Below are 25,153 nucleotides of genomic sequence, written 5' to 3'. Positions count from 1 at the left end.
TAATTACGTTCTAGACTTTAGCCTTAAGTCCCTATTTATACTATGCCTTAAGCGCCCTATTATTCCACTCTACTTATATTACTAGTGTCTAGAACTATATTATATACTTAATTACTAAAGTTTATTATATAAGGTTCTGGAGTTTTCTTTTCGCTATAGTTATTTCTTTTAGGTCTCTAAACATCTGCGTAAATCGTTCTGCGAATCCTTCCTAACTTAAGAACATAAATCGTACGTCTTAGTTAGTGGTCGTTATTCTATTTACCTATATCTCCGTAAAGTAAGGTTTAAACCACTTAAGTGCTTTTCCTAATAAGAATAGTCCTACATAGGCTATCCGATCCATAGGTATAGGTAACTTTACTCCCTCTTATAAAACCTTAAAGTATATCTACATAAGAAATCCTTTAAGCTTTAACCTCTCTCCTATAAATCTCTTAATTAATAATAGCTTAATCTTTACTACTCCTATCCTATTAAGTCTTTCTTCTAATATTATATTATTAGCTGTTAGCTAGTTAACTATTTCCTATAGCTATCCAACCGTTACAGGTTGCTGTAAGTTAGTATCTACTATACTAGTATTACCTCCTATCCTTAAAGTAGTTACTGCCATTAATGGCGTCGTAGTGGCTGCTTTTAGTGGCATGTTATTCGACTTCTTATATTAATACTATAACCAGATAGTGATTATATAACGGAACTTTGTAGTAAGAACTACAGTAGGCTTGTTATTGGGCTAGGTGTATAGGAAATGTAAGTATAAAAGTTAATAACGTAATAATAACTGGTAGAGTAGTTGCCTAATAGATTAACTCTAATTATATTCTAAGAATTACTATAAGGAAGGAATTATTTAGGTAGGGACTAAGGGTCCTTAAATACACAACCGTACTCCTATAAAATCCTTCTTATACGTAATATACGTCTTATACATAAGGTACGTAAGTTCCTTTTGTTCCTCTTATTTAATACGTAGCACATTATATAACCTTAGTTACCATTCCTCATCACATAGTTCTATCGGCTCTATCCTAGACCGTGCCTAAATCAACCAACTAGCTTCTTCCGTCTCTTCTCCAAGTAGTCATAATATCGTACTTAAAGCGTCCGTAACATCTTAACTTATAACTAAATGTCTTATTAAATGTCTCATTACCTATTTTCTATTACCTATTTTAACTCAGTTGCCTAGACCTACCTAGTGTATATAAAGAGCTTCTAGAGCCCTCTTTAATAGACAGAGTTCTTATTCCTGATCGTCCGTTTAACAACTCTTTCGTAGCGAGAGCTGTGTATAAAATGAACCAGACGATGACTGCAACGCCGCATCTACTGTGAACTCCTCCATAGTGGAAGACCTTGGCCAGTTTGCTTCGGATTATGAGGGGTGTGGATAACGGAACGCAAGTGAATATTTCGTAGACGAGATTCACGGAGTTCTCTTGTCTCATTAGAACTGATGCAAGTAAATTAGCTGAGGTGGCATTCTTGACATTTGTGAGGGTTGGAGAGCCTTTGTTTGTCGCTACAAAGGCAATGAAGGCAATAAGATTGATAGTGAAGATCGCTGCGAACATTTTTCGGTAAACGGAGAAAAATGTGTCTTTTAGAAGAGTTAAAAGTGTATCAGAGTTAACAAGGCCAGGAGAGGGACATACGAGATAAATATCTGGTGAGAGTCGAGCCATGTTTTTTAGGAAGTGTTGGAGGGCTTGGAGGTTCCGGTTGAACTTCTTTCTCTTCGATGCTCTCAGAAGCTGAGGAGTCTGAAGAGCCCAGCTCACAACGGTCAAAAGAAATAGCCTCTGTTTTTGATCCGGGGTTAGTGATACCGGTAGGGCTCTTCGGCGAATTCGTTTCAGGTTCGTTACAGACGGCTGGCTGTGAGAGTGCCATACTTGAACAGTAAGATTCCCAGGTCTGTGGAATGGGGAATTAACAAATAATATATCACCCTGGAAGATGGCATAACCACTGATATTTTGAATTTGTCGACCAAAATCGGGTTGTTTTACCGGACAGGATCCGGACAGTAACTCTTGGCAGTAACTTTACTGTCCGAATCTTTTGATCGACGGCGGCTCAGCAGGCGGTAAAGGAAGCCAAGACACTACTCAGGGCCTATTTTAGCCTTCCCGTCATCTATTTTTACTCTTTCTTGTGCTGTACATATCTCCCCTCACGCGTCTCCTTCTACGCGTCCTCTCTACGCGTCTCTCTACGCGTCTCCTTCTACGTGTCTCTCTACGCGTCTCCCTTTGTAAGAGAGGCACGGGCAAGGCAATGGGCAGAGACGCGAGCAGAGGTACGAGCAAAGCCACAAGCAGAGCCACAAGCAGAGCCACAGGCAGGGCTACAAGCAGAGCCACGAGCAGAGCTACAAGCAGAGCCACGAGCAGAGCCACGAGGCAGAGCCACGAGCAGGGCCATGAGCAGGGCCACGAGCAGGAGAGAGGAGCAGAGGGGGGCAAAGGGAGAAGTAAAGGGGCAGCCTAGATAGGAAGGTGGGTCGGTAGGGATGGGAGGTAGGTCTAGATGAACAGTGCTTTAATTAGTTGATCTACAGGGGTAAATTAAGGCTGAGCTTTGATATCCCTTTCTAGACACCCCTTTCTACCTCTACACCTTGCACCTCTATACCTCTACACTTTTCTACGTCTCTGCTTGTGGCCTCTGCTTGTGGCTCTGCCTTGTGGCTCTGCCCATGGCTCTGCTTGTGGCTCTGCTCGTGCGTCTACTTATGTCTCTGCCCTGTCTCTACCCGTATCTCCTTGCGTCTCCTTATGCGTTCTCTTTGCACGTCTTATGGGGGTTAGGCAGAGAGGTGTAGAGACAGACGTAGAGATATAAGGTGCAGAGGCGTAGAGGCGTAGAGGCGTAGAGGCGTAGAGGCGTAGAGGCGTAGAGGTGTAGAGGTGTAGAGGCGCGCAGGAGGAGCGCTCTCTCCTTACGCCTCTCTTTCTACGCGTTTCTCTCTACGCGTCTCTTTCTATGCGTCTCTCGCTACGCGTCTTCCTTTGTAAGGGAGGCACGGGAAGGCACCAGGCAGGAGACGCAAGTAGAAAGAGGTACGAGCAGGAGCACAAGCAAGAGCCACCATGTAGAGCCACGAGTAGAGCCACGAGTAGAGCCACGAGTACAGCTACGAGCAGGGCCACGAGCAGGGCCATAAGCAGAGGGAGCAGAGGGGGCAAAGGGAGAAGTAAAGGGAGCAGCCTAGATAGGAAGGTGGGTCGGTGGGGATGGGAAGTGGGTCTAGATGAACAGTGCTTAGTTGATCTACAGGGGTAAATTAAGGCTAAGCTTTGATATTCCCTTTCCAGATACCCCTTTCTACCTCCACGCCTTATACCTCTATACCTCTACACCTCTCTACGTCTCTACTTGTGGCTCTGCTTATGGCTCCACTTATGTCTCTGCTCGTGGCTCTGCTTGTAGCTCTGCTTGTGGCTCTGCTCGTGCNTCTACTCGTGTCCCTGTCCGTGTCTCTNCCNGTGTCTCCTTGCGTCTCTTTATGCGTCTCTTTGCACGTCTTATGGGGTGTCAGGTAGAGAGGTGTAGAGACACATGTAGAGATATAAAGGTGCANAGGCACAGAGGCGTAGAGGCGCAGAGGCGTAGAGGCGCAGGGGGAGGCGCCTCTGGGGGTAAGCCGTGCTAAATTAAGCTACGACTCTAATAAATAAGCTCTAAGCCACTAATTTTGCACCGGCAGAATGAAACTTGGCAAAAGATTCGGACAGTAAAGTTACTGCCAAGGGTTACTGTCCGGATCCTGTCCGTTGTTTTACCACCCTGTCTCAGTTGCGTATCACCCAGTTTAGTTGTGTACTGCCCCCCCTTTTTTTTTTCTTGTTGCCTACACCATTCTCGTGTATATATGGCTCCTTGGAGTCTTCATTCTTGATCTTCCGATTGGCAGAATTGTAGACTGTGCTTCTCACCCTCATCTTGCTTTATTTATTCATCCTCTAACCCGTTGATTTGGGTCCTACGGTTATCGATAAAGGACCAGCCAATCGGAGAACCCTGTTCAATACAAGTGCCCAATCAAATCTAGTAGCGAATTCTCTAAGGACCCCAACGGGTTAGGGATACACAGCAGTGAGCGCGGCCTTCCTAAAATCCTGGTCAGCAAATAGCGACAGTGTGCATCTCTGAGGCCTGAACAAGGGACGGAGAACGCGAATCCGGTGAACCAGAATCTGATGAATGACAACCCGTTGTTCCACCGCTGGTCTGTAAGAGGCTATTTAACCGCCCGGGCTGTAATCTAAGCATCGAAGGAATCGGAAGGCTTGATTATATTCGTATAATTCGCCAGGTCCAACTAGTCTGCAAACTTCTTCGTCTTAGTCTAATATGCGTCTAGGCGATGATCTAAAAAGGAAAATTAATCGAACTCACAGAGAGGTTTAAACGTTTCTTGCCATCTTACCTACCCCTTGGCTCGGTCATCGACTCGGTCACCGACTCGGTCACCAACTTAGTCTACTACCCTTCCTTATGTATAGAGAGAGCTTCTAGAGCCAGCTTCAATCAACAGAGTTCTTATGAGGACTTGTCCGTCCGACAAAACTTCTGCATTACATCTTCAGCCCCTTGAATCCTTCCACAGTAGTAATCGTTTTTGGACTTATGCAAGCTGAGTCCTTCAGTTCGGGCGTCTACCACACTCATTTCGGGGTTATCCGTCGGACTGTGACGAGCCACACTGCCTAAAATTCGTTGAATGGATCCCGCGGTTCCAGAGAATGTCACACAAATTTATATAAGGCAACAGGCGTATTTTGACTCTGCAGGTCGTTGTTCTAGGCAGCTGGCTTTGAATATATCAAACCTGGCGATCAATCCTTCCTCGGATGCTCATTCTGTGGTTTAAAAACTTGACCAGATAACAGAGCGTGCATCATACCTTCAGGCATCATGCAGAATATCCTAGGTGCGGAATATGACGACTGCTGCTTTATCCTACGTGCTCATGGTAAATTTACAAGCGGTCAGGATCCGGACAGTAACTCTTGGCAGTAACTTTACTGTCCGAATCTTTTGATCGGCGGCTCAGCAGGTGGTAAAAGAAGCCAAGACACTACTCGGGACCTATTTTGGCTTTCCCGGCATCTATTTTTACTCGTTCTTGTACATTACGCGTTTTCCCCTACGCGTCTCTCTCTATGCGTCTCCCCTTTAATATAAGAGAGGCATGGGCGAGACACGGGCAGTAGAGGCACGATATCTGGTGAGAGTCGAGCCATGAGCAGAGACACGAGTGGAGGCGCGAGCAGAGCCACGAGCAGAGTGTAGAGGTAGAAAGGTGTCGAGAAAGGGAATATTAAACACAGTTCATCTAGACCCACCCCCCCACCCCTACCGACCCACTTTCCTATCTAGACTGCCCCCTTTACTTCTCTCTTTGCTCGTCCCTCTGCTCGTGGCTCTACTCGTGTCTCTTTGCGTCTCCTTGTGTGTTTCTTTGCACGTCTTATGGGGGGTTAGGTAGAGAGACATAGACGCAGACATAAAGACGCAAAGACGAGGGGATATAGAGGCGTAGAGGCGCGGGGGCGTAGAGGCGCAGGGAGAGGCGCAGAGGCGCAGAGGCGCAGAGGCGTAGAGGCGCGTAGGCGTAGAGGCGCCTCTGGGGGTAGACCGTGCTAGATTAAGCTACGACTCTGAAAAATAAGCTCCAAGCCACTAATTTTGCACCGACAGAATGAAACTTGGCAGAAGGCTCGGACAGTAAAGTTACTGCCAAGAGTTACTGTCCTTACAAGCAGGTGGGATTCGATGAGATGTCCCCAATATGCACCTTCTTGACATGAAATAGGAGAATTAACTTAATGCATTAAATTAATTTCCTGGTACTGACTTAGAGGGTTATGTCCTGGTCGAAGGAGTAACTCGTTTAGTCGCTACAATGGAACGCGTGCTGCAGATAGGGTCCTGAGAATGCCCAAAAAGGCTGGTACGATTTAGCACCTAACAGAAACCGGACTACGCACAGTCCAAATTGCATTCAGCCGGAGGCGCGGTCATCTTAGTTTGCCGCAGTATATCTGGCTCTGGAAGCCTGCAGAGGTTGGTCAAAAGTAACTTTCGTGTAGCTACTACAAAATAAAGTTACGCTTCGGTCCTGTTTTAAAATTCTGTGCCAAGACGGAAGCCGCTAGTCAGTATAGAGAATCGATGACGTGTGCAGCCCTACAGTAACCTTGGAAGTAGATCCTGACGGTTGGCTGTCGCATATCCAACGATCCAACTAAGGTAGTCGAGCTAAACGAACCGCGGGAGCCTTAGGAAGGGTCATAGTAACCATGCATCTGACGATTAATATCGTCATAGTTTCATTGAATTCTACTTTCGTATTTGATTCTAGCTTCCTAGAAGGGCCACCGCTTTCATTGGCATGACATGAAGGTGGGACTAAGAAAGCTGGCATTCGGAGATGCATCGAACAACACAGAATAGACAGAACGTCCTTCCTATAGAGTAGTAAATGCTGCATTACTCGTGTTAACTTCCGGGAAAGACGGACGTCCCAATGCTATCGCCAAAAAGCCTAGTTGACCGTTCGGGAGACGGTCGAGGAAGTGACACATCGAATTGTATCCCGAGAGTGTCTCCAACACTCTACTACAGCTCAGACGCAACTGAAATATAATTCATCAAAGGTCCTTGTCAAATTGAAAATGATGCAGTTCCTCTTGGATATTGTAAACAGAAGGACTCTAGAAGTTTGTCGATGGCGCTTATGCTGTGGCAGGGACGAAACAGATTGCGCCTTGGCGATGTGTAAATGGATATAACCGGAGGAGCCGTGATCTGCTGTCCTGTTAAGTAATTCAATGGTAAATTTTCAAAGACTGAAATTAGGTAGGATGAAGAACTTCTAAGACGTCTGCACATTTGTCGCCAATTATGAGAGATAGTGAAGAAAATGTAGGGCTACTACCCAGTTAATTGCAAAGGCTGTACCTAATAGGTCACCAAAACCAGCGCTATGCTCTGTTCCCGCGAGCTTTCTTTCTTTCTTTCCTTTTATGGATACGATATACTTGAAAGCGGTTAAAGGGTCTTCAAGAAAGACAAGATCTCCTCTACCACCTTCTCTGGCTGCTCTTGCTGCGGCCAATGACCAGCTCCTTCGATAAACTTGACGCCGCGAAATTTGAGGCATGACTGCGGATAACTCTCCAAAGCACCTGGCTGTTGGTAATTACCCCAGTCTTTCTCGCCAGAAATGAATATTGCGGGAACCTCTATTTTCTTCCCAGCAAACAAATATAGGTCCTTCATCTGAGCCGGATCGGTCTGACTTCTGTACCAGTTCAATGCGCCTTGGAATCCGGTACGATTCCATTCCTGGACATAAACATCAAGGTCCCCTTCTGGCATCCAGACTGTCGTTTTATCGGGATCTTCATCTTCCATCAGCGCAGCGACAACTTCGGGCATGGAACAGTGAAGCGGCATGATGTAGTAATGGGGCATGACTGCTAGTTCGCTGGCTTCCCACGCTTTCAGAGGATGTGGATTATTCCCCTTCCAGTCTGCGCTCTTGAGATGGATATAGCCTCGCAGAAACGCGTGAAGTCCTTGTGGAGGCACTGACCAATGAAGAGCAGCGGCAGCAGTTGAGTTGTACCACATGTAATGCTTTCTTGGCTCGGGAAGATCCCTTAATTCTTTCTGGATGTCCTGGACTGGTTGCGATGCGGGTAATTCCTCGTGCGCGGTGTTGAAGGGAAGCACCGCATGTTCTTTGAACGGGTGGCTCATCATCACCACGCTCTCGAACATGTCCGGCCTCACCAGTGCGCACATAGAGGATGAAACAGCTCCAATATCGTGGCCAATAACACAGTGGACTTTCCCGTAGCCCAGGGCGTTGACCAAGACGACCATGTCCCGGACTAAATTGGTCAGGGTAAACTGAGGTAGGTTCGTTTTCGAAAAGACAGAATTGTCCCAGCCCGTGGTCCTACCGTAGCCTCGCTGGTCAACGGCTACCACATAGTAGCCAGCCTGGGCCAGCGAAGGCATGACCTTTCGCCATGAGAAGGCCAGCTCGGGGAAGCCGTGAAGGAGAAGCAAGAGGGGTTTTTCCCGGTCAGCAGTGTACCCTGCTTCGAGGATGTGGAATGTGAGACCATTGGCGGCACAGCAAACTGAGTTCTCTGAGATACATTCAGGGAGTGGGAGTGGGGGGAAGTGAGATTTAGAGGATAACATTGCTACGCTTGCGAATGTAGATAGTGACTAAACTGTCCAAAGGCGTGTGGTCCCAAGGCTGGCTTCGTGGTCTCTTGGCTAAGGAATTGGGTATCGTTGGCAAAGTTGCGCATCTCGACCGATGAAGTTGGAGTTACTGCGGCGCAGTGGAGACCGAGGAGTCGGATATGGACAGCGACGTACTGCTCGCTGATTGGCAGCCCTGCCGGATGTCTGTCGAGAGTTGAAAGGGCTGTGACTTGCATTGCATGGAGCACGAAATGTGACGGGGAGGATGCGAATCGCACCCGAGTCGGATTTTATGTTGGCCTCATTAGCCAGTACGAGACGCTAGCGTCTGACAAAGGCCTAGGTTGCCCTGCAATTGAGGCAGATGATATGAGGTGATGGGAGAGGAGTAATAGAGGTGGGAGCTCTGCAAAAATCGACCAACTCTTCATAAGTGTGGAGATACTTGGCGTCAAGCTGGAGCCCAAGCAATATGCTGTGGCTGATGCTTGTGCCGCGTGGTGGTGGAGCTCGATCGCAATCGTAAATGACGATGCGGCGGTGGCCAAGCACCTCCCCCAAATTCCTGGCGTCGATCTCGAGGCGCATTATTTCCACTCCTTCATGATCATCGTCACTGCTTTCCTCTCCTTGTTGCTACGCATCTCGTGCTGTCGCCTGCTGTTATATTCTCTCCCTTGACTTCGCAGCTTGTATTGTACTTTTTGTTACTGTCGCGCGACGGCCTGTCACTCCTCGCTTCCCTTCTTTGCTGGCGTGCTCCAGCACATCCGTTCCCCATCAATGACATCAGCCACCGAACAAGCCGGCCACGAGCGCGCAACTCTCTGATACTGTTTGCGCCAACGACTATGCTCAGTGGGCTTTACTACAATCCCTTAAGCCATCATGTTCCATCGACGGAGGGCGTCGTCGAACCTGGTAGGTAACCTCTTCTATCATCGGATTAGCGTAGCCTTCTGGTAGCCAACGCGCGCGAATACATCTTCAACTTGCTAACACCTCTAAACGCAGCCTGCCAACAGCACTCCTTCGCCTGCGGCGGCGCTAGCTGCGAGTCAAGCTTTCATCAAAAACCGCAACTCCAATGCTTCCCTTTCATCAGCGGCGGCGGCGGCGGCGCTTCGCACCCATGCGACATCTCCAACTCCGGTTGGCAATATTCAGACAAAGCGAATGGTGCGGAGGGGTTCAACATCGTCGATAAGCAGCGGAGACAGTCAGCAGGGACCCGGTTTGCGTAGGCAATCCAGCTCTAGTTCGATGAGTGAACGGACTTTTCGCACATCTTCACCTAATCGGAGTAGTCCTGTCGTCGAAGCAGATCCTAACGCACCTCCAGTACCTGCGATACCGAAAGGCGTCACGAATCCCGGCGTCCATAGGCGAGCCTCAAGCTTAGAACCACCTTTCCAAGGTGCATCGCCTGGGTCGAGGAGAGGCGGTGGAAGAGGCATTAGCGCGGATAGGACAGCAGTAGGACCTACGGANCATGCTCACGCAGCACGAGTAACGAGCCTTTATCGGGTTCCAGAGGTTGACCAGGAAAATAGCACGCGATCGATTAACTTCTCACGGCCGATTTCTCCACAAGCCAGCTCTCCAGTCAGCCTGCCGCGAGCAAGTCATAGTGGATGGTTTACCGCGCCAGTTGTTGGAGACCAACCTTTCAAGGGACAGCCCGCAATACGACCGAAGACATCCGATGGACTAATTGTGAATGAGTTATCGAACGTCCAGCAATCGATTCAGAATGCTGCAGATAAGCCGGTATCGAAAAGGAAAACTAAAATGGCGCAGGGTGTGGAAGGCTCGCGTTTGGCTAGTGGAAGCATGGGTCAGAGACTAACAGGGGCTGCTGTCAGTGCTGGGCCTCCGCTGTCGAGCTCTACACAACTAGTTGACCCGAACTCGCCGTCTTCCGTCTATGACCCCTCAACACGAACATTTAGGAAGAAGGAACCACAAGGGTCCCAAGAGGCGGCCCATTCGGTAATTGAACTGCCCCAGAGGCCTCGACAACATATTCAGAGCCAGCCTCCAGCAACAGAGCGACCTCGAAGCCCTCCAAATAACTTTCAGACTCAAGCTGGGGCATTGTTGGCGAGACAAAGCGCTGAGGATCATGGCGAAGAGGATCAAGAGATATCAACCCCTGGCGCAAGTGCTGGCCATGAGCTGGATTCTAGCCAAGTTGATCGGCTAAATGACGCTACTGTTGCTTCTTCTATATCAATAACTACACCATCGCTACCTGCGCCAGAGACTCACCACATGCGGCCTGTAAGTCAAACAACGACTCAACTGCCAACAAACGGCACTCAGAACGTCAAAGGCCGAGGTAGTGGACGTGGCGAGAGGCCTCAATCCCTCAGCCCTGGGCGATCAGCACGCTTTGCAGCGGTAGCTGTTGAGTTACCAAATGGGGTTAGACATCAGCCACCTCCGCGATCGGTATCGCCGGCCAAGTCTGCTATGAAACACTCGCCGTCCTCATCAATAAGGACTAGCTCTCCTATAGCGAACTTCATTCCAGGTGGAGGCCGAGGAGCTCCAAGCGAAGCGTCGGACACCATGTCTGAAGATGGCTCGAAACCGCCACCCAGGAAGAAAAAGAACGTCAGAGTGAGTTTTGACGAAGATGCGGTAATTGCTGGCCCTTCTGCCCCCCTAGAGTCTCTAGAAGCTTCGTCTCCTAAGGGTATCGAACTGTCCAAATGGAATAGCCGGACACCTAGCTCTGTCGAGGGCGACGTGGACGAAGTTATGACACCACGCCCGGCTCTACCATCTTTTGGAAGTATCAGAGGACGGCCTAGACGCGATGATGACGATATGGCCGAAAAAGTTACTGAAACGGTATCGTCGTCTATGTCAGCATCCGTTAGTACAATGTCAGAACCTCTCGAAACATCGAGTGATCATGCACCCGCCAGCATCGTTACCCAAGACTTTGCATCTAAACAGAACCCACGTGCGGTTATAAACGAACAAGAGAACAGTCTCAGTAAATCTAATGTGGACCCTCTACCACCCGAGGTAACTTCAGTCGAAGGGTCAGGCTACGTGTCTGATTCTGACCGAAGCACCACTACGCAAGATGAGAAGCCAATTGCTGTTAACGAGAGGTCCGAGAATCAAGCCAATGTAAACTTGGTAGACCGGGCTGCGGAACCCGAGACGGTAGACGGAAACGCCGAAGCACCCAAGCAGCCTGATATTGTTGTTCCTTCGATGACAGTTCTTCCTGCAACGCCGGCAGCTGGAGAAGAGTCCGAACGCATGTTTGTCATACCGGGAGGATTTCCGGAACAGTACGAGGAACCGAAGTCACAGAGTGAAGTAACGCGAGAGGATCTACCTGGGAATAATGATGCACGCAACTCTACGGATTCCAAACACACCACAGCCGTGATATCCGAGCCATCAACACGGGATACGCCTGCCTCAAATGCCCCCCAACAACCGCCTCTTAATTATGGAGATCACTTATCTGTAGTTCATGAGGATTCAGATGAATCTGATGATAGTAGCAGTATATACAGTGATGCTGCAGAGGATCTCTCTGATATGGAAGAGGGTGCGTATGCTTCAATTGATGCTGTAGTAGAAAGTCCCATCGTCCCTCCTGCGCTTGGTCTTGCTATCCCTACCCCACCAGACAGTCCATCGTCTACTCTTCCTCCAAAGCAAGGTAATTCTTCCAATGTGCATCCTGGGCGATCTGGAAGATTATCTCCATCAAACTCAGATGGGGACTGGAATGCTACGAAACAATACTGGAGCGGTTTAAGCGAGACGCGGAAACAGGAAATAGAACGTGAGGCGAAAGACGAGCCTGCAGAAGTCGTATCTACGAAGGCTGCAGTTCCCACATTACAAGCTGCAAAGCCTAAGAAGAAGAGATCCTCAATAGCTGGCCAAACCCAAGGCACTTCCGTTCCAAGGTTTGCAGAGTCTATCGAACCTGCTATGCAGCACCGCACTACTCAACCCCGAAGCTCAGCGATGAAAAAGAGTGTGCGTCCAACGCCAGAACCTACAGCTCCAGAGATTCAAATGAAAACTGTGAGAAGTAGTAATGGCTCTCGGACTGTCCCAGTGTCACCATCATCAGAAACTCACTTGAGGGAGAGTATGAGGGATAGTGATGCTGCCCGGACTAGTAGAAAAGGATCAGGATTAAGCGCATCGAAATATAGTGTCCCCCCAGTGGGCAGTCGTGAGCTAAGAGGAGCCCTACAAAAAGGAAACGTTCTTCCAGCTTCCCCAAGCTCACTCAAAGCACGCCCTCAAACCGCATCTGGGCCTCCTGTCACTCAGAGTAAACCAACGCAGCTTCCGCCTTTAAGCCGTAGTTTTTCCAATGATAGTGATTCGGATGCCTCAGTCAGCAGTTTCAGGAGACAGCGACGGAAATCAGCAATAGCCGACAGCGGCAGATACACCATGCGAAGATCCATGAGAGGGGGTCCAGAACCATCAGCACTAGCGCCAACAATGAGACAAAAATCAGTGGCAATTGCATCTCCACCTCCACCTACTCTCAGAACTTCAATGCGTCCTACCTCACCAAATTCGGCTCAAGGTAGCCTCAGATCTTCTCGATTCAGCGTCAGATCTCTATCGCCATCAGGTGGAATGGTAGGGAAGCCAGGACGGAATGTATCCATTGGTGCAGGCATACCTACTCTTCGATCTCAAGCCCCGCCGCGAACTAAGTCTACGTCGAAAATTCCAGGTTTTGGAAAATCCACAAAATCAAAAACCGTTGCTCCATTGAGGGCTGCTCCACGATTCAAGAGCCGTTTCGCCGATTCTAGCGACGAAGAAGACGAGTTTCCCACGAGGTTTCAAAGCCGATTTGCGGACTCTGATGATGAGGACTTTGAATTACCAGCTGGCTTGACCCCTGTACGAGGCATTCCCCGAAAGCCAGGGGATGAGGACCGTGAGTCGACCGATCTTTCAGATGAGGACAGCAACGACGAACTTACAGCTCCTGGGCCTTCGACAAAGGAAATTGAGAAAAGTGCTGCACCGGCATTGCCCAATGGCAAAGCCCCAGGTACTTTTACTCCTGGATCTCTTCGCAAGAGCAAATATGCCGACGATGAGCCAAAACCTCAGCCCACGAAGAAGTCGAAGCGAGGATTCTTCAATTTAGGAAAGAAGAAATCGCCAACTATACAACCCACTGAAGACCCCACAACAGAGCCCATGGCTGTTCCTCAGCAAGGACAGCCTCTCACCCCTATTAGCGAGGACAAGACTCTCGACGCCGCCTCACCTACCTCGCCAACCAGTTCACCACACCCACGCAGCCCGCGACTACAACGTAAATCAGCACCTCAACGGGGCCGCTCCGCATCCGACTCCTGGCCACTTCCTCAACACCCTAATACCGCTGAAGATATCAGACCGCAGAGTTCGGACGGTGCGATGGCAACTCAGAAGGTATTGCGGCCAACGCTAAGCAAGCGTCACTCTTCAGCAACGGCACCACCAAATATCGGCGTTGACCCGAAGACAGGAAAGGAGGTGGTCTTTGGGAGGGCTGGGAAGAAAAAGAAGTTTCCGATGTTGAGAAAAGTTTTTGGCCTGAATGACTGAGCATGTCTCTCATTATCTATACGCCGTTAGAAGAAATCTCGTTACTTAGGGTCGAAGATATTTGCTCTTCTAGTTGAGGAGAAGCATTTGGTGATATACCCATCGACTTTACTTCTTATTTTCCTTTCTATCATGTGTTATCTATACGACTTTCCTGGTTTTGCTCAGCATAGCGTTTTTTTTTCCTCGCGGAAACCAACAATACCGCGCTTTAGGATCTATTTCAAGAGGATCGATATACCTGAGCTAGGCTCTACGGCACGATGTTTCTCTTCATATATACACATATTTGGTCAGACCGTCAGGCTCACTTGGATAATTTATAATCTTTGCCTGAAGCACTTCGTGCTTGGTAGTTTTACGATACTGGCAACGCTATAGATGTGGCTAGCTTCACGACGGACTATAACATTTAATGCTAACCTCAGGTGTAAGAGTTATGAGCAAGACAAAGACGCTCATTTTATTGATCACTAAAATCGAGGATGGTATATTGAGGGTATTCCCACCAACCATAATAATCTGTTGTTGATCAAAGCACTGGGCTCACTTGCAGTGGGCGGGGTTGACCTCATACACACCGAACCTATTACCCTCGGGATCCTTGAAGTTGGCATACCACCCGTTATCTCCCTGCGGTGTCTTCTCCATGCATGTTGAGCCTCCGAGCTCATGGACTCTTGCCTTGGTCTAATGCTTCGAAGTTAGCGAATCCTTTCGAGCGACTAGCACCTCGTCATATCACAGAAGATTAGAGGGTTTTGGTAATGAAGGGAGGATGGCACCTTTTCAATGGACTCGGAGAAGTAATAAACGGTCATGCCTACTCCCATCTTCTGGTCCTCACGGTGGCAGTCCGACGGGAGTTTCATGATGCCGCCACCAAGACCTGGATCGCATGACATGATTAGAGGTACTGTATGGTGGTGTTGGATTTTGAGGCATACCGGAGGGTTGCGTGAAGCTGTACATTGCTATGGCGTCCGCCTTGTACTCATCTGTAGCTGGTTTGAAGTCCCATGAAGGGAATAGAGCAGAGTAAAACTTCTATCATGACCGGATGGAGATGTTAACATGTTAGACCTTAACGGCTTATATTAAGAGATAGATTGCTTAGTACCTTGCAAACTTCGACATCGTGAGACATAATCTCTATCCAACAGGGGGAGCCCTCGGGTGACATTTTTGGAGCTGTTTCGGTCGACATTATTTGATGCGCTTGATTGCTGGATCACAATATGGAAAGATCTTTGAATTATTTAGCCTTGATATCAAGAAAGAACTCGCATAGTTGACGATAGTATAGAAGCACTTCAATAGTCTCCTAGCTGTATAATGGTTCTGGTGAAGCTAAAGGGGGAAGAGACTAACTTTAGAATTCTAAAAGTTGAGGATTTAGACAGCTTTCTTTGATGCTCTAGTTCGGCCGTACCATCACCACCTTTTATACTCGCCATTTCTCTTTTTTGAACTAGAGATCAGTAATCCTAAGGAAACGCCCATAACGTCAATTAAACTTTAATCGACTACCATCCCTCCTCATACACCAATTGTTTTCTCCACAAGATCTTGGCTAATGACACAGACCGCGCCTCGCTCGATGACTCAACGCGAAAAGAGCGCGAGACCGCATGATTTCGCGATCCCGCGCATGAATACGAGACGGGCGTTCAATATCTGTGCAATCTTCAGGTGTTAAGTCTTGGAGAGAGCGGGGTTTCAAGACGCTACGGCTAGTGAGGCCCATTGCAGGATACGAGAAGTTTGTTCTGTGGCTGATTGCTGCGCGCTGAAGAAACCGCATATGCTTGAAATTTCCCACCAGTCATTATGCGGAAGGAAAATGAGTTCCGATTTGTAGAAATTCGAGCGAGCTCCGGGAAGGGTTTAGAGCGTCCCCTAACGCAGTAAAGTTAGGACTTAAATAGCCCGTCACTACGCTGCTTTACCTTGTGTCCTCTTCACCATTTTCGATTGGAAAAGCTGGGTGGAAGTCAAACCCTGTGGATGTGAAACTACTTATGATTACAAAGAGGGCAAAGCCGATGCAATGGTTGGCTAATTGAGCTTGACATTCCAACTCCCCAGGTGGAATTCCAAGGTCCGAGCGGATAGAGTTTGCACATGCGACAAACGGGTTGTCACCCGAAATCCCACTTTTGACTATCTCATAAATCAGACCGGGGGACCGTTGGTACGTGCACTACGCGCACGGGCGGGCATACTGCTCCTTATCACCAACTAAATCTCCCCGAGGGTCTGAGAGCTTATCCTTCCCTACCGTGTCAAGGGATACCGTAGGATGTTCCATATATCTGGGCCACTATTTCGACTGCTAGCCTGAAAGAAGAAAAGATAGCCAAGGAAGTTATAGACCAGGAGCTCACGATTTTCCGTCCCATCATAAAGGAGGAAATGCCAGAGATGGTGGAAGATTGGACTAGAGCAGAGCATTAATTGAGTCTCCGGCCACAACTTTGAAGACTCTGATTTGTACTTTGCCGGTAGCAAATCCCAATTGGTACCAACTGTATACCAATACGATGCGACATTGGAGCGGTCTGAAAGGTTTACACAACCGTCACAGGATCTGGAAAGACGTTGAAGAGATCATTAGGCAAATCTGCATGTATCGTAAACATTGACTCAGCATGCTCAGACCAAGAAACCGATGAATATCCGCTGCGCGGATAATCGAATATCCGCAAGCTAACCTATTCGATCGATCGATCTGTTTCTTGGTCTGAGCCACTTTGGCAAGCTTTTGGAAGCCGAGCCGCTTTATTTGTATGAGGCAAATCATCAACTTTAACGAAATTAATGTAAGTAACCGCCACATCTATTATCCTGTCAATACCTGCATTAGAGTCACCTTTATCAGCTCTCTAATCGATGGATTTTCCAGAACCAACTGCCGGCCATGGGTGCATCTAAAAGGCGTGGAAGAAACCCCTATTTCATCTAGCAGGAACCAGTCTTCTCAAGCTTTCGATCGAACGGTAGATATCTGGGATATCTGCATCGTGTACTAGTGCATCTAATGCGACTAGAATTTAAATTCAAGACGTTGGGCGCACGTATTTAACATACAAATGGTCTTTATTAATATCCACAAGCGTTACGTGGTAGTTTTACACCACTTCTCTAGCAATAGCAGCATCGTAGCCGTGACAGATCAACCAGCTACAAATAGTATTACAATAGGCAGAAGGAGAAGAAGCAGGCCCAACAGCGACCTCGGCAGCAGCCTCTACAGTAACCTCTGCAACAGCCTCCACAACAGCCTCCGCAACAGCCTTCGCAATAGCCTCCGCAATAGCCTCCGCAACAGCCTCCGCAATAGCCTCCGTAATAGCCTCCGCAACAGCCTCCGCAGTAATCTCCACAGCAATCTCCGCAGCAATCTCCGTAGCGGTCTCCGCAGTCTCCGNAGTAGCCTCCGTGCTATTGCTCTAGTTGTAACNAGCCACGCCAACCCTTCTAACTTAGCCGGTTTAAAACTTGCGAGATCTGCTATATAACCAATAAAAAAGCTCTACACTAAAGGTNTAAGCGGACGCAGTTATATAACTAATAACGGCTAGGACGGTTGCTAGTAGCCTAGATNGTAGTGGCCAAAGCAGCTAGAGTAGGGGACGGTATNGCAGCAGTAGCAGTAATGGCAGTAGTGGCAGCAGTAGGGCAGCAGTAGGGCAGNAGTAGGGNAGTAGTAGGGTAGTAGCAGGTTAGTAGTAGGGCAGTAGCAGGGCAGTAAAAATTGAGGGCTGTAAGTTCTTGGAAAATTTGGCAGAATTCTCGTATTGTACACTTTGGCAAACCATGTTACGGCTATTTTAAAATTAATGTCAGGAACGGGAAGGCAGGGAGACTTTTTATATAGACCATTTGATTCGCCAGAGCTTAATATATAATCGATGGATTTTTCAAGCTGCCCAAACTCGTTATAATAATAAAAAGTGAATATCCGTAATATTAGCAATGTGGATTTAGCGACGTGCTTTACAAACGTCTGCCAAAGTGTCTCAGACCACACAGGGACAGATGGCCTAAACTAGTTTAGTGCCATCGGGCCGGATTTATCCGGCGTCCCATGTGGTCTGAGCATGCTGAGACAATCGTAAACAAGCTCACAACGATATCACGTGATGAATCTCGGCGCCGGATGAGGAGAAACCATCTATATAGAAGATAAGCAATACACAACGCTTTAGTTCCATAGCCTATCAAATCAACAAATACAGGCACCGCAATGATAGACTGTTCTGGAGAGCAAATTGAATTCAGCAGCGCATTGACCTTACTTTAACTATCCTATAGCTTATTAGGTGTCCCAAAGCTGAATAATGGCGCCTAGCTACTGGCTACCAACACCAGTCCTTGCAAATATTGTCTCACTATTCTGCGGTCATCTACCTAACCGGAATAAGGCCGTGGATCAAATATGGAATTGGCTGCAACAGGCTGCGAAAGCGAATAAGGCATTGAGATGCTAGGTGATTGGCGCATCTGGAAAAAGAGGTGAGATTCTACGTTTTCGAAGGCAATGAGATACAATCCATATATTGGGACACAAACTCTGGTTTGAGCAAGGGCAACCACAGGTATGATATTGTTGATGATAATGATTGGGCGGAAGTGGATGCCCTCCTTCAACACTTCGTGCAGAACCCTTTATGATACCGTTTCTCCGAGGTTAGGAAGTTATGTGGGAAGGAAATTACTGTTTTCATGAATATCCCTACCCGTTGCTTCTGGCACTACGTTATCGATAGAAATAGCTTCTTGAGCTTCAAATATTTAATAAAATCGCTTCTGGATCCTTTATTGTTTAACATGTCATGGTTCGCTTGTTTTTAGTGTTGTGTTTGTTAGATACGGAGAGCCATTGGGATAATTCCATGTTCCAGGGAGACAAGCACCCACTAGATTCTTATAGCATGCTTGGATCAATGACCTTGAGACAAGCGCTAGTTAGTTGTTAGTTAGACACATCGTCTGAATGGCAATAGTGATGATAGCTAGACTCAGTCTGATAATTAAGTCGAGTCCGACGGATTGGCGTTGCGGAACTTTCTGAATAATTTTTCCGATAATCTACCTCTGGCGCTGTCATCAAGGTGTCCTCAAGTCATGTTTCGGACTTCCGTCGCATAGCCCAAACACCTAGGCACATGGACATTAGACATCCTCCGAAGCTTTCTAGTGTAGTTACTCAATAAACGATTTCCCTTTACCGAGTACCTTTTCTCCTTCATCGTCGTTCCGTATGCAAAAGTATTAGTCCCCGCAGTCTACCCTTTCCTTATGAAGCAGGTACAGAACGTTCTCTCCTGGAATCTCTTCTTTCCGCATAGTATTCTCTCGATAACCGAAGGATTACGATGGTGCCGCTTCAGCCCACTTCTAAAGCACAATGAAAACTACGGCTTCATTGCTCGTAAAGACATGAGTTTCGTGTGTAAGACAAGCAATATGGCCAACCTCCCACTCAATACTAGTTGTATATGTCATTAGAATGTCTAGGATATCTCGTCAACTGGACCCCAAAATGACCTCGGCCTGCCTATTTAGAGATGCTAGGCTTCAGCCAAGGTGTTCACTGCCACGCGACAGCCCCCGGTTAGTGATTCGTTCCTGTTTCCGTAACGTGGCTAATATGCCGTAGTCAGATTTAAGAGCATGGCTTTACTCAAAAAAAGTCCGTCCGGGTGGTATCCAGGTCACTAAAGGTCCGCTGAACAGTCTTGAAGACTTCTTGCCCTGTAGAAAGAGTGAAAATTCTCTACCGTTTAGCGAAACCTTTCAGGGCCCCTAATGTTCAACTTAGAGCTTAGAAAATTGCAGCAATGCCTGATTATATCTCAAGAGAAACATGGGCGGTCATCATTACCGTTCTTTTAACCGTCATTTCCACTATCTTCATTGGATTGCGTCTCGTTGTTCGCTTTTTTATGGTCCGAAATCCTGGGAAAGATGATCTCTTTTGTTTCATTGCTGGGGTGAGTCAGATCCTCTTTCCTATCATGCTGTGGAGTAATAGCATTCTTACATCTCTTAGCTATTCAACATCATGGAAATGGTGACGCTGTTCTACGAAGTCAGATATGGTAGTGGAAAACACGTATGGGAACTCACTCGTACAGACCTTCAAAACCAACTTCTGGTATGAGTTATCTTGCCAATTTCTCTTCCTTCCCTAACACAAGCATAGGCCGTATACATCAGCATGCCGCCATATATCCTGACTCTTGGGTTCATCAAAGCCTCCATTCTTTGTCAATATCGGCGAGTCTTTGACTCGTTTATCCGCCGGATCTGTTTCGGTATGCTGGTTGTCGTCACCCTCACCACCATTGCATTCCTTTCGGTATTTTCCTTCCAATGCACCCCGACCAGGGCTTTCTGGGATGTGGCGCTACGCGGCCGTTGCATCAATATAGCTACCATCAATTTCGCTTTTTTGAGCATCAATGTGGCAACCGACGTTATTCTGATCATAATTCCAATCCCAATATTCAAGAACCTTAAGTTGCGGAAAGCAGAAAGGCGAAGTTTAATCCTTATCTTCGCACTTGGTGCTTTGTACGTATAAGCTCCATTTCCTCTTCCGCATTAATAAAACTGTTAGGCCATGTTCTAATTTCTTTCGTTACGGATAGTGCTGCAATAACCTGCCTCCTCCGTGTTCCCTACGTCATCGTAATGAACAACACTAAAGACTCCACCTACCACAACCACGGGCTGATAATATGGTCGCGCGTCGAGCTCAACGTCGCCATCGTGTGCGCCTGTCTGCCCACGCTGCGCGTGCCACTTGCGCGTTGGTTCCCGAAAAAGTGGCGGCGCTCAGTGGAACCCTTTCGATTGTCGCGCCATGACGCGTCAGAGCCAGCAACTGAAAGATGGTCCGACGAAGCAGGCGATAATATCGGCAGCCCCAGCAAGGAGAAGACAAATATGGCTGCGAGTGGTCATCGAACAAGTGTCCTTAAGCCTCCATTATACCCGGCGCCTCCGCAGGAAGCGTTGAATCCGCAAGAAATCCGCGTCCACGCCATGTTCCAACCCAGGACCGAGCCCCAACCGTACACGCATTCAACATCAGTGCCGCTGCGTAAGATCAGCAGAGATCTGAGTGGTGTAGGATCTATGGGGTGGAGCGGCAGGCCAGGGGGCGGGAAAAGGGTGACCTACAGTACGCAGGCGAGCAGGAGTCAGCGGAGCAGCCCTTTAATAGGCCAGAGCGATGGGGGTGGCAGCCCGCACACCGAGTGGCGCAGCTCCAACGTCACTACATTAGCGGAAGTCCCTGTGTTCGCAGACGACAGCAGATTCGACGATATATGGAGTCAGATGACCCAGGATCCCATATGGAGTCGAGACCCGATATAATAATAATAATAGAAGAGAGGCCGGTTTTAGCCTCTCATCATGAGATTTTATGGCTTTTTGGGTGAAGTACTATATACCAACGAAGACCAGGTATTTACATGCATCTATGGCGAAATCCTATAACCCTCTTTCTCAAACGCCACGCTAAACCCGCATCATTTTTGGTCGGAAATTCAGTGCCTTGATACTAGATAAACCTGCTTCACACCACCCACGAGGTTGACGGTAGCCTTTGGCTTCTCCGCCCATTACCCCCCGTTCTTCCCTACCACCCCCTCACCCCCTTCCGCCTCCTCTCCCTCAGGCACCGTAATATGCGGAATCCCTAGTCTCTGCCCCGCCGGCACCGCCGTCCCCGACAGCTCCGCCGCGCTCGTCGCACTCCCGGGCTCCGCCTCACTAACCCCATGCTTCGCCTCGGCCTCACTAGCTCCATGTCCCGCCTCCAGCTCCGCCACCGCCGTCGGCGCCAGCTCGGCCGGCTCGCGCTTCGCGGCCAGTTCCCACGGCAGCTCCGTCCCGGGTGCTTCGAGCGGCGGCTTCACGTCGCCCGCGACTTCGAACTTGGCGTTCGTCTGCGGTGCCTCAGCGAGCGGCGTCGAGGAGCTCAGCGCGGCGTCCTTCCGTCGCTTGTGGAGCTGCCAGGCCCCGGCGAGGACGAGCCCGGCGCCGGCGACGGAGCCGATGACGGCGCCGACGATGGTGCCAGTGCGGGATTTGGTGTGTGCAGGGCTAGTTGGGCTGGGCGCGGTGGTGGGGGTTGAGGTGGAGGCGGTGCGGGTCGCGCTCATGACGGCGGCGAGGGCCGTGTTGTTATAGCCGTTAACGGGGGCGCGGAGAGTGGCGCCGCCGTTGACGGTGCCGCCGATAGTTTTGACGATCAGCGAGGTTACGTTGTAGGGTGGGGCGTCGACGATGAAGATGGGGCCTGTGGCCAGATCTGCGTTAGAGGTATGGCAGGGGAGAAGGGGAGAGGGGAAGAAGACGCACCCCAGAGCGCGGCGGAGAGGTCGTAGATGGCGACGCCGCGCTGCTCCCAGTCGCAGCCGTAGTAGGTCTTATTTAGAGACCCGCCGACCGTGATCATTTGTCTTTGGCCGACGATGTGGCATGTGTGGCCCCATCGCGGGCTATCGCCGGGGCCGTAGACGCTTGTCCAGGTGAAAGAGGGAAGGGACAGGGCGTATATGTCGTCGTAGAGGGTGATGTTTGGAGTTGTGGGATCGCGGCCGCCATAGAGGTAGCTAGAAGCTTGAGTCAATGGGATTTGGGGCGGAGGAGAGGGTGGACTTGCATGTTATGTGAAGAGTTGTCAGGGGCGGAGATGGCGACGACGCAGAAATCGATTCGTGGAGGGGGAATGTTTCCGCTTGTGGATTGCATGTACCATGTCCCGTTGCTGCTGGGATTTTCGAGATAGGAGGCGATGTCAAATACGTCGACCGTGTCAAACTTGGCCTGCGTAGTTTAGCTTTACGTGAACAATAAATGCGACTTGGACTAGCATACAAGAGTCTGAGTGGAGAAGTTTCCAGGGGTCGAAGTGTTCCGATATGCTCCTCCCAAAGATACAAGCACACCACTCCTCCCAATATTAGGCATATATTCCAGACTCCCACCTGCCCGAGGATAAGTGTCGTCTGGAAGACCTGGCGTCGAGATATTCTCAAAGGTTTGATTCTTCAGGTTGAGCACAACCATCCCGGGAAGATTGAACGTGTTGTTTCCTAGCCAGCTTGTAGCGTAGCTCGTACCATTGTCGATTTGTCCGTTAAGGTAGAAGGCTAGACCTTGGTCGGGCGCTTCGGCGGAAAGCCCGTAGTTAGGGGTTTCCTGCAGGTTACTCGAAAACGGCTCCCAAACCCTTTCCTCGGTGTCAAATGACCACATGGGGGTTGCAGAGCTCTGCACCGCCGTCCATCCGGGGAAAGATGTGTTGCCCATGAAAGAGGTGCCTCCAAACGCGTAAATGCGGGAGTCGTCGGACAGGCCCTGATAGAAGGCTCCGCGGATTAGTCCAGTGGGTGGAGTTGTCCCATCAGTCGGATTACTGCTCTTCGGAAAGTCCGATTCTGTTATGTTCGTCCACCAATTCCAAGTATAGTTCATTTGAACGGTTATTGTTTCCAAGTCTATGTATATATATGAGCACCGGATTGAAGGGCCTTGAAGAGTTAGACTCACTAACGCCTATCGTGTTATTTACAGTCGTCCCAACGGTATAGTTCGTGCCGTCCAGACGGTAAGTTTGGATACCTCCATCTATATAGAGCACGCCGTTCTTTATTACAGCTGCAATCAACATTGGTTAGTTAGAGGTTCTATCCATATCACGCATGATCTGGAGCTCACATGAATGATCCCATCTAGCGCAAAACTGGTTTATTGGATCAAGCTGCGCAATGCAAAGGTGCGGTAAATTGAAGAGAACGCCATAGCAAAGGAAGAACAGCTGCAGACGCATGCCAGCACATGCACTCCTCATAGTGATACGGTTGCGCTCTTGGAAGGCACTAGGTTTTCTAAGAGGAATATCTTTTTAGTAGATGAAATGCGCACACAATCCAATTCGCACAGGCGAATGCGTCGATTCGAAGCCGGATATGTCGTCTCTCTTAATGGCATTGAATTTTAGTTTACGGATTGTCGATGAAGAAAGGGTGGAGAGGGGTAGCTTGAGTACTAAAAGCTGCAGCGGTGGGCTAGGAGAAACTCGTGAACATCTGATAACTTTTAAGGAGCGTCTGACGCCATTACATAGATTTCGTGGAGGCTTAAGTCGATTCTTATGGTAAGGTGTCTCTTTCTGCCATACAAGGGACCCCGACTAGTGGGGATAGTCTATTCTTGCCTCAGCAGTGGCAAATTCATAAAATTATGAAAAGTTACAACGATCGTCGAAATATAGGCCTACAAGCAAATCAAGAAAGGGGTTGGTACGTGCGCACAGCGCAGAGTTAAAATACTTCGTAAAATAGGGCAGTATTTTAACGCTGCGTTATATTATCCAAAGAGTCAGATTATAACGATCACGACAATCAAAGCTCCATTAAAACAAGCTGTAGGACCTTCCAGTGCGCCTGTCGGAGATGAAGCTGAATAGGCGATCTAGACAGCGAGAAACGATTTCGACGGTGCCAGGCATGCTGGGTTGACGCTTTCCCTTTAGCGAGGTTGTGATCAGCAGGGATAAGGAAAAATCATGCATTGGGAGGCATTCCCGCTCGTTCAGCTTGCCCACGTGAGGGTTAGATTGCCCAGATCGGCAATACGCCGTCCGAATGGGCGCATAGAAGGCGCCCTAGGACCGGCACTGCCACCACTCTTGCTACTTGGCACAGGGCGAAATCCGGAACGCGAGTCACCATCATCGGCTACCCGCATTGTTCGGCTACAGTAAAAACTCTTTACGAGGTCGGTTTTTTTAGTCTCCGTACGGCCCGTGCACTCGTGCCGAGCGTCGCCAGGGATAAACAAAGGCCTCTCTCAGCCGGAGAAAAAGGTGGCCGATATTCGTCCGTGCGCCCACTACACTATTTTGATGTAAACAAGACACTTATTACCACTCTCACACCTTACAATGCCTTCTTATAAGGTAATTAAAGTACGTATATCAGTCATAACTGGTATACTAAAAGCTACATAAATGTGAGAGGAGAGATGGGCAAATCTAGGTACTAGCTAGGTAGAGAAATTGAGCGATTTTAGTGCGGGCGCAAGGACGAATATCGGCCACCTTTTTCTCCAGCTGAGAGGGCCTCCCTTACCAAAATACACCACTAAAATGAGCTTTTGAAGCAACAGATTAAGATCAATACCTCTTTAAACGCTCTAAAAGCTGCCTGGTATACTACATAGGATGAGTTAAGTCTAGAGGACGTAAATAAGTGTATTTTAGGGTTAC

The 25,153-nt window shown here is 48.7% G+C and overlaps 7 protein-coding genes across 7 annotated transcripts; 2 read left to right on the top strand and 5 right to left on the bottom strand.

Moving 5' to 3' along the window:
• Positions 1-1,268: 1,268 nt before the first annotated feature.
• On the bottom strand, positions 1,269-1,601 carry K441DRAFT_502072 (uncharacterized protein; the record flags this gene model as incomplete). The annotated part of the gene is made up of 1 exon (XM_067642018.1): positions 1,269-1,601. A coding segment is annotated over one exon (333 nt), but the record flags the coding sequence as incomplete, so codon positions are not given.
• A 5,467-nt stretch (positions 1,602-7,068) lies between these two features.
• Positions 7,069-8,235, bottom strand: K441DRAFT_536049 (alpha/beta-hydrolase; the record flags this gene model as incomplete). Its single annotated transcript, XM_067642398.1, has 1 exon — positions 7,069-8,235. One exon carries the CDS (start codon positions 8,233-8,235, stop codon positions 7,069-7,071), a length of 1,167 nt encoding a protein of 388 aa, XP_067509489.1.
• An 897-nt stretch (positions 8,236-9,132) lies between these two features.
• Positions 9,133-13,857, top strand: K441DRAFT_673467 (uncharacterized protein; the record flags this gene model as incomplete). The annotated part of the gene is made up of 2 exons (XM_067650651.1): positions 9,133-9,165; positions 9,259-13,857. The coding sequence occupies 2 exons, from the start codon at positions 9,133-9,135 to the stop codon at positions 13,855-13,857; spliced, it is 4,632 nt and encodes a 1,543-aa protein (XP_067509488.1).
• A 389-nt stretch (positions 13,858-14,246) lies between these two features.
• K441DRAFT_652294 (uncharacterized protein) lies at positions 14,247-15,499 on the bottom strand. Its single transcript, XM_067647348.1, has 5 exons — positions 15,229-15,499; positions 14,978-15,105; positions 14,805-14,904; positions 14,643-14,746; positions 14,247-14,547 (listed from the first exon to the last, which is right to left on the bottom strand). Exons 2-5 carry the CDS (start codon positions 15,062-15,064, stop codon positions 14,404-14,406), a joined length of 435 nt encoding a protein of 144 aa, XP_067509487.1. The 5' UTR covers positions 15,065-15,105; positions 15,229-15,499; the 3' UTR covers positions 14,247-14,403.
• A 3,966-nt stretch (positions 15,500-19,465) lies between these two features.
• On the top strand, positions 19,466-21,373 carry K441DRAFT_165115 (uncharacterized protein). The gene is made up of 6 exons (XM_067640283.1): positions 19,466-19,476; positions 19,523-19,586; positions 19,685-19,856; positions 19,916-20,020; positions 20,069-20,439; positions 20,517-21,373. The coding sequence occupies exons 3-6, from the start codon at positions 19,704-19,706 to the stop codon at positions 21,247-21,249; spliced, it is 1,362 nt and encodes a 453-aa protein (XP_067509486.1). The 5' UTR covers positions 19,466-19,476; positions 19,523-19,586; positions 19,685-19,703; the 3' UTR covers positions 21,250-21,373.
• K441DRAFT_165096 (uncharacterized protein) lies at positions 21,374-22,395 on the bottom strand. The gene has a single exon (XM_067640282.1). It carries the CDS (start codon positions 22,038-22,040, stop codon positions 21,498-21,500), a length of 543 nt encoding a protein of 180 aa, XP_067509485.1. The 5' UTR covers positions 22,041-22,395; the 3' UTR covers positions 21,374-21,497.
• Positions 22,396-22,411: 16 nt separating this feature from the next.
• Positions 22,412-23,898, bottom strand: K441DRAFT_652289 (uncharacterized protein). The gene is made up of 4 exons (XM_067647347.1): positions 23,602-23,898; positions 23,434-23,541; positions 22,759-23,381; positions 22,412-22,707 (listed from the first exon to the last, which is right to left on the bottom strand). The coding sequence occupies exons 1-4, from the start codon at positions 23,732-23,734 to the stop codon at positions 22,507-22,509; spliced, it is 1,065 nt and encodes a 354-aa protein (XP_067509484.1). The 5' UTR covers positions 23,735-23,898; the 3' UTR covers positions 22,412-22,506.
• Between the last annotated feature and the right edge of the window lie 1,255 nt (positions 23,899-25,153).

Source organism: Cenococcum geophilum (assembly GCF_001692895.1).
Source record: "Cenococcum geophilum 1.58 unplaced genomic scaffold K441scaffold_3, whole genome shotgun sequence".
Taxonomy (NCBI): domain Eukaryota; kingdom Fungi; phylum Ascomycota; class Dothideomycetes; order Gloniales; family Gloniaceae; genus Cenococcum; species Cenococcum geophilum.
Note: the sequence above shows the minus strand (reverse complement) of the source record. Positions and strands in the feature narration are given on the sequence as shown.

Coding starts and splice junctions, on each gene's coding strand:
- K441DRAFT_652294 (XM_067647348.1), bottom strand. CDS start 15,064: ATGTCGACCGAAACAGCTCCAAAAATGTCACCCGAGGGCTCCCCCTGT. Junction 14,905..14,977: donor ACGATGTCGAAGTTTGCAAG/GTACTAAGCAAT, acceptor CGGTCATGATAG/AAGTTTTACTCTGCTCTATT. Junction 14,548..14,642: donor TCTCCGAGTCCATTGAAAAG/GTGCCATCCTCC, acceptor TCGAAGCATTAG/ACCAAGGCAAGAGTCCATGA.
- K441DRAFT_652289 (XM_067647347.1), bottom strand. CDS start 23,734: ATGAGGAGTGCATGTGCTGGCATGCGTCTGCAGCTGTTCTTCCTTTGC. Junction 23,542..23,601: donor CGCTAGATGGGATCATTCAT/GTGAGCTCCAGA, acceptor TGTTGATTGCAG/CTGTAATAAAGAACGGCGTG. Junction 23,382..23,433: donor AAATAACACGATAGGCGTTA/GTGAGTCTAACT, acceptor ATATATACATAG/ACTTGGAAACAATAACCGTT.
- K441DRAFT_165115 (XM_067640283.1), top strand. CDS start 19,704: ATGCCTGATTATATCTCAAGAGAAACATGGGCGGTCATCATTACCGTT. Junction 20,021..20,068: donor ACCTTCAAAACCAACTTCTG/GTATGAGTTATC, acceptor ACACAAGCATAG/GCCGTATACATCAGCATGCC. Junction 20,440..20,516: donor ATCTTCGCACTTGGTGCTTT/GTACGTATAAGC, acceptor CGTTACGGATAG/TGCTGCAATAACCTGCCTCC.
- K441DRAFT_165096 (XM_067640282.1), bottom strand. CDS start 22,040: ATGAGCGCGACCCGCACCGCCTCCACCTCAACCCCCACCACCGCGCCC.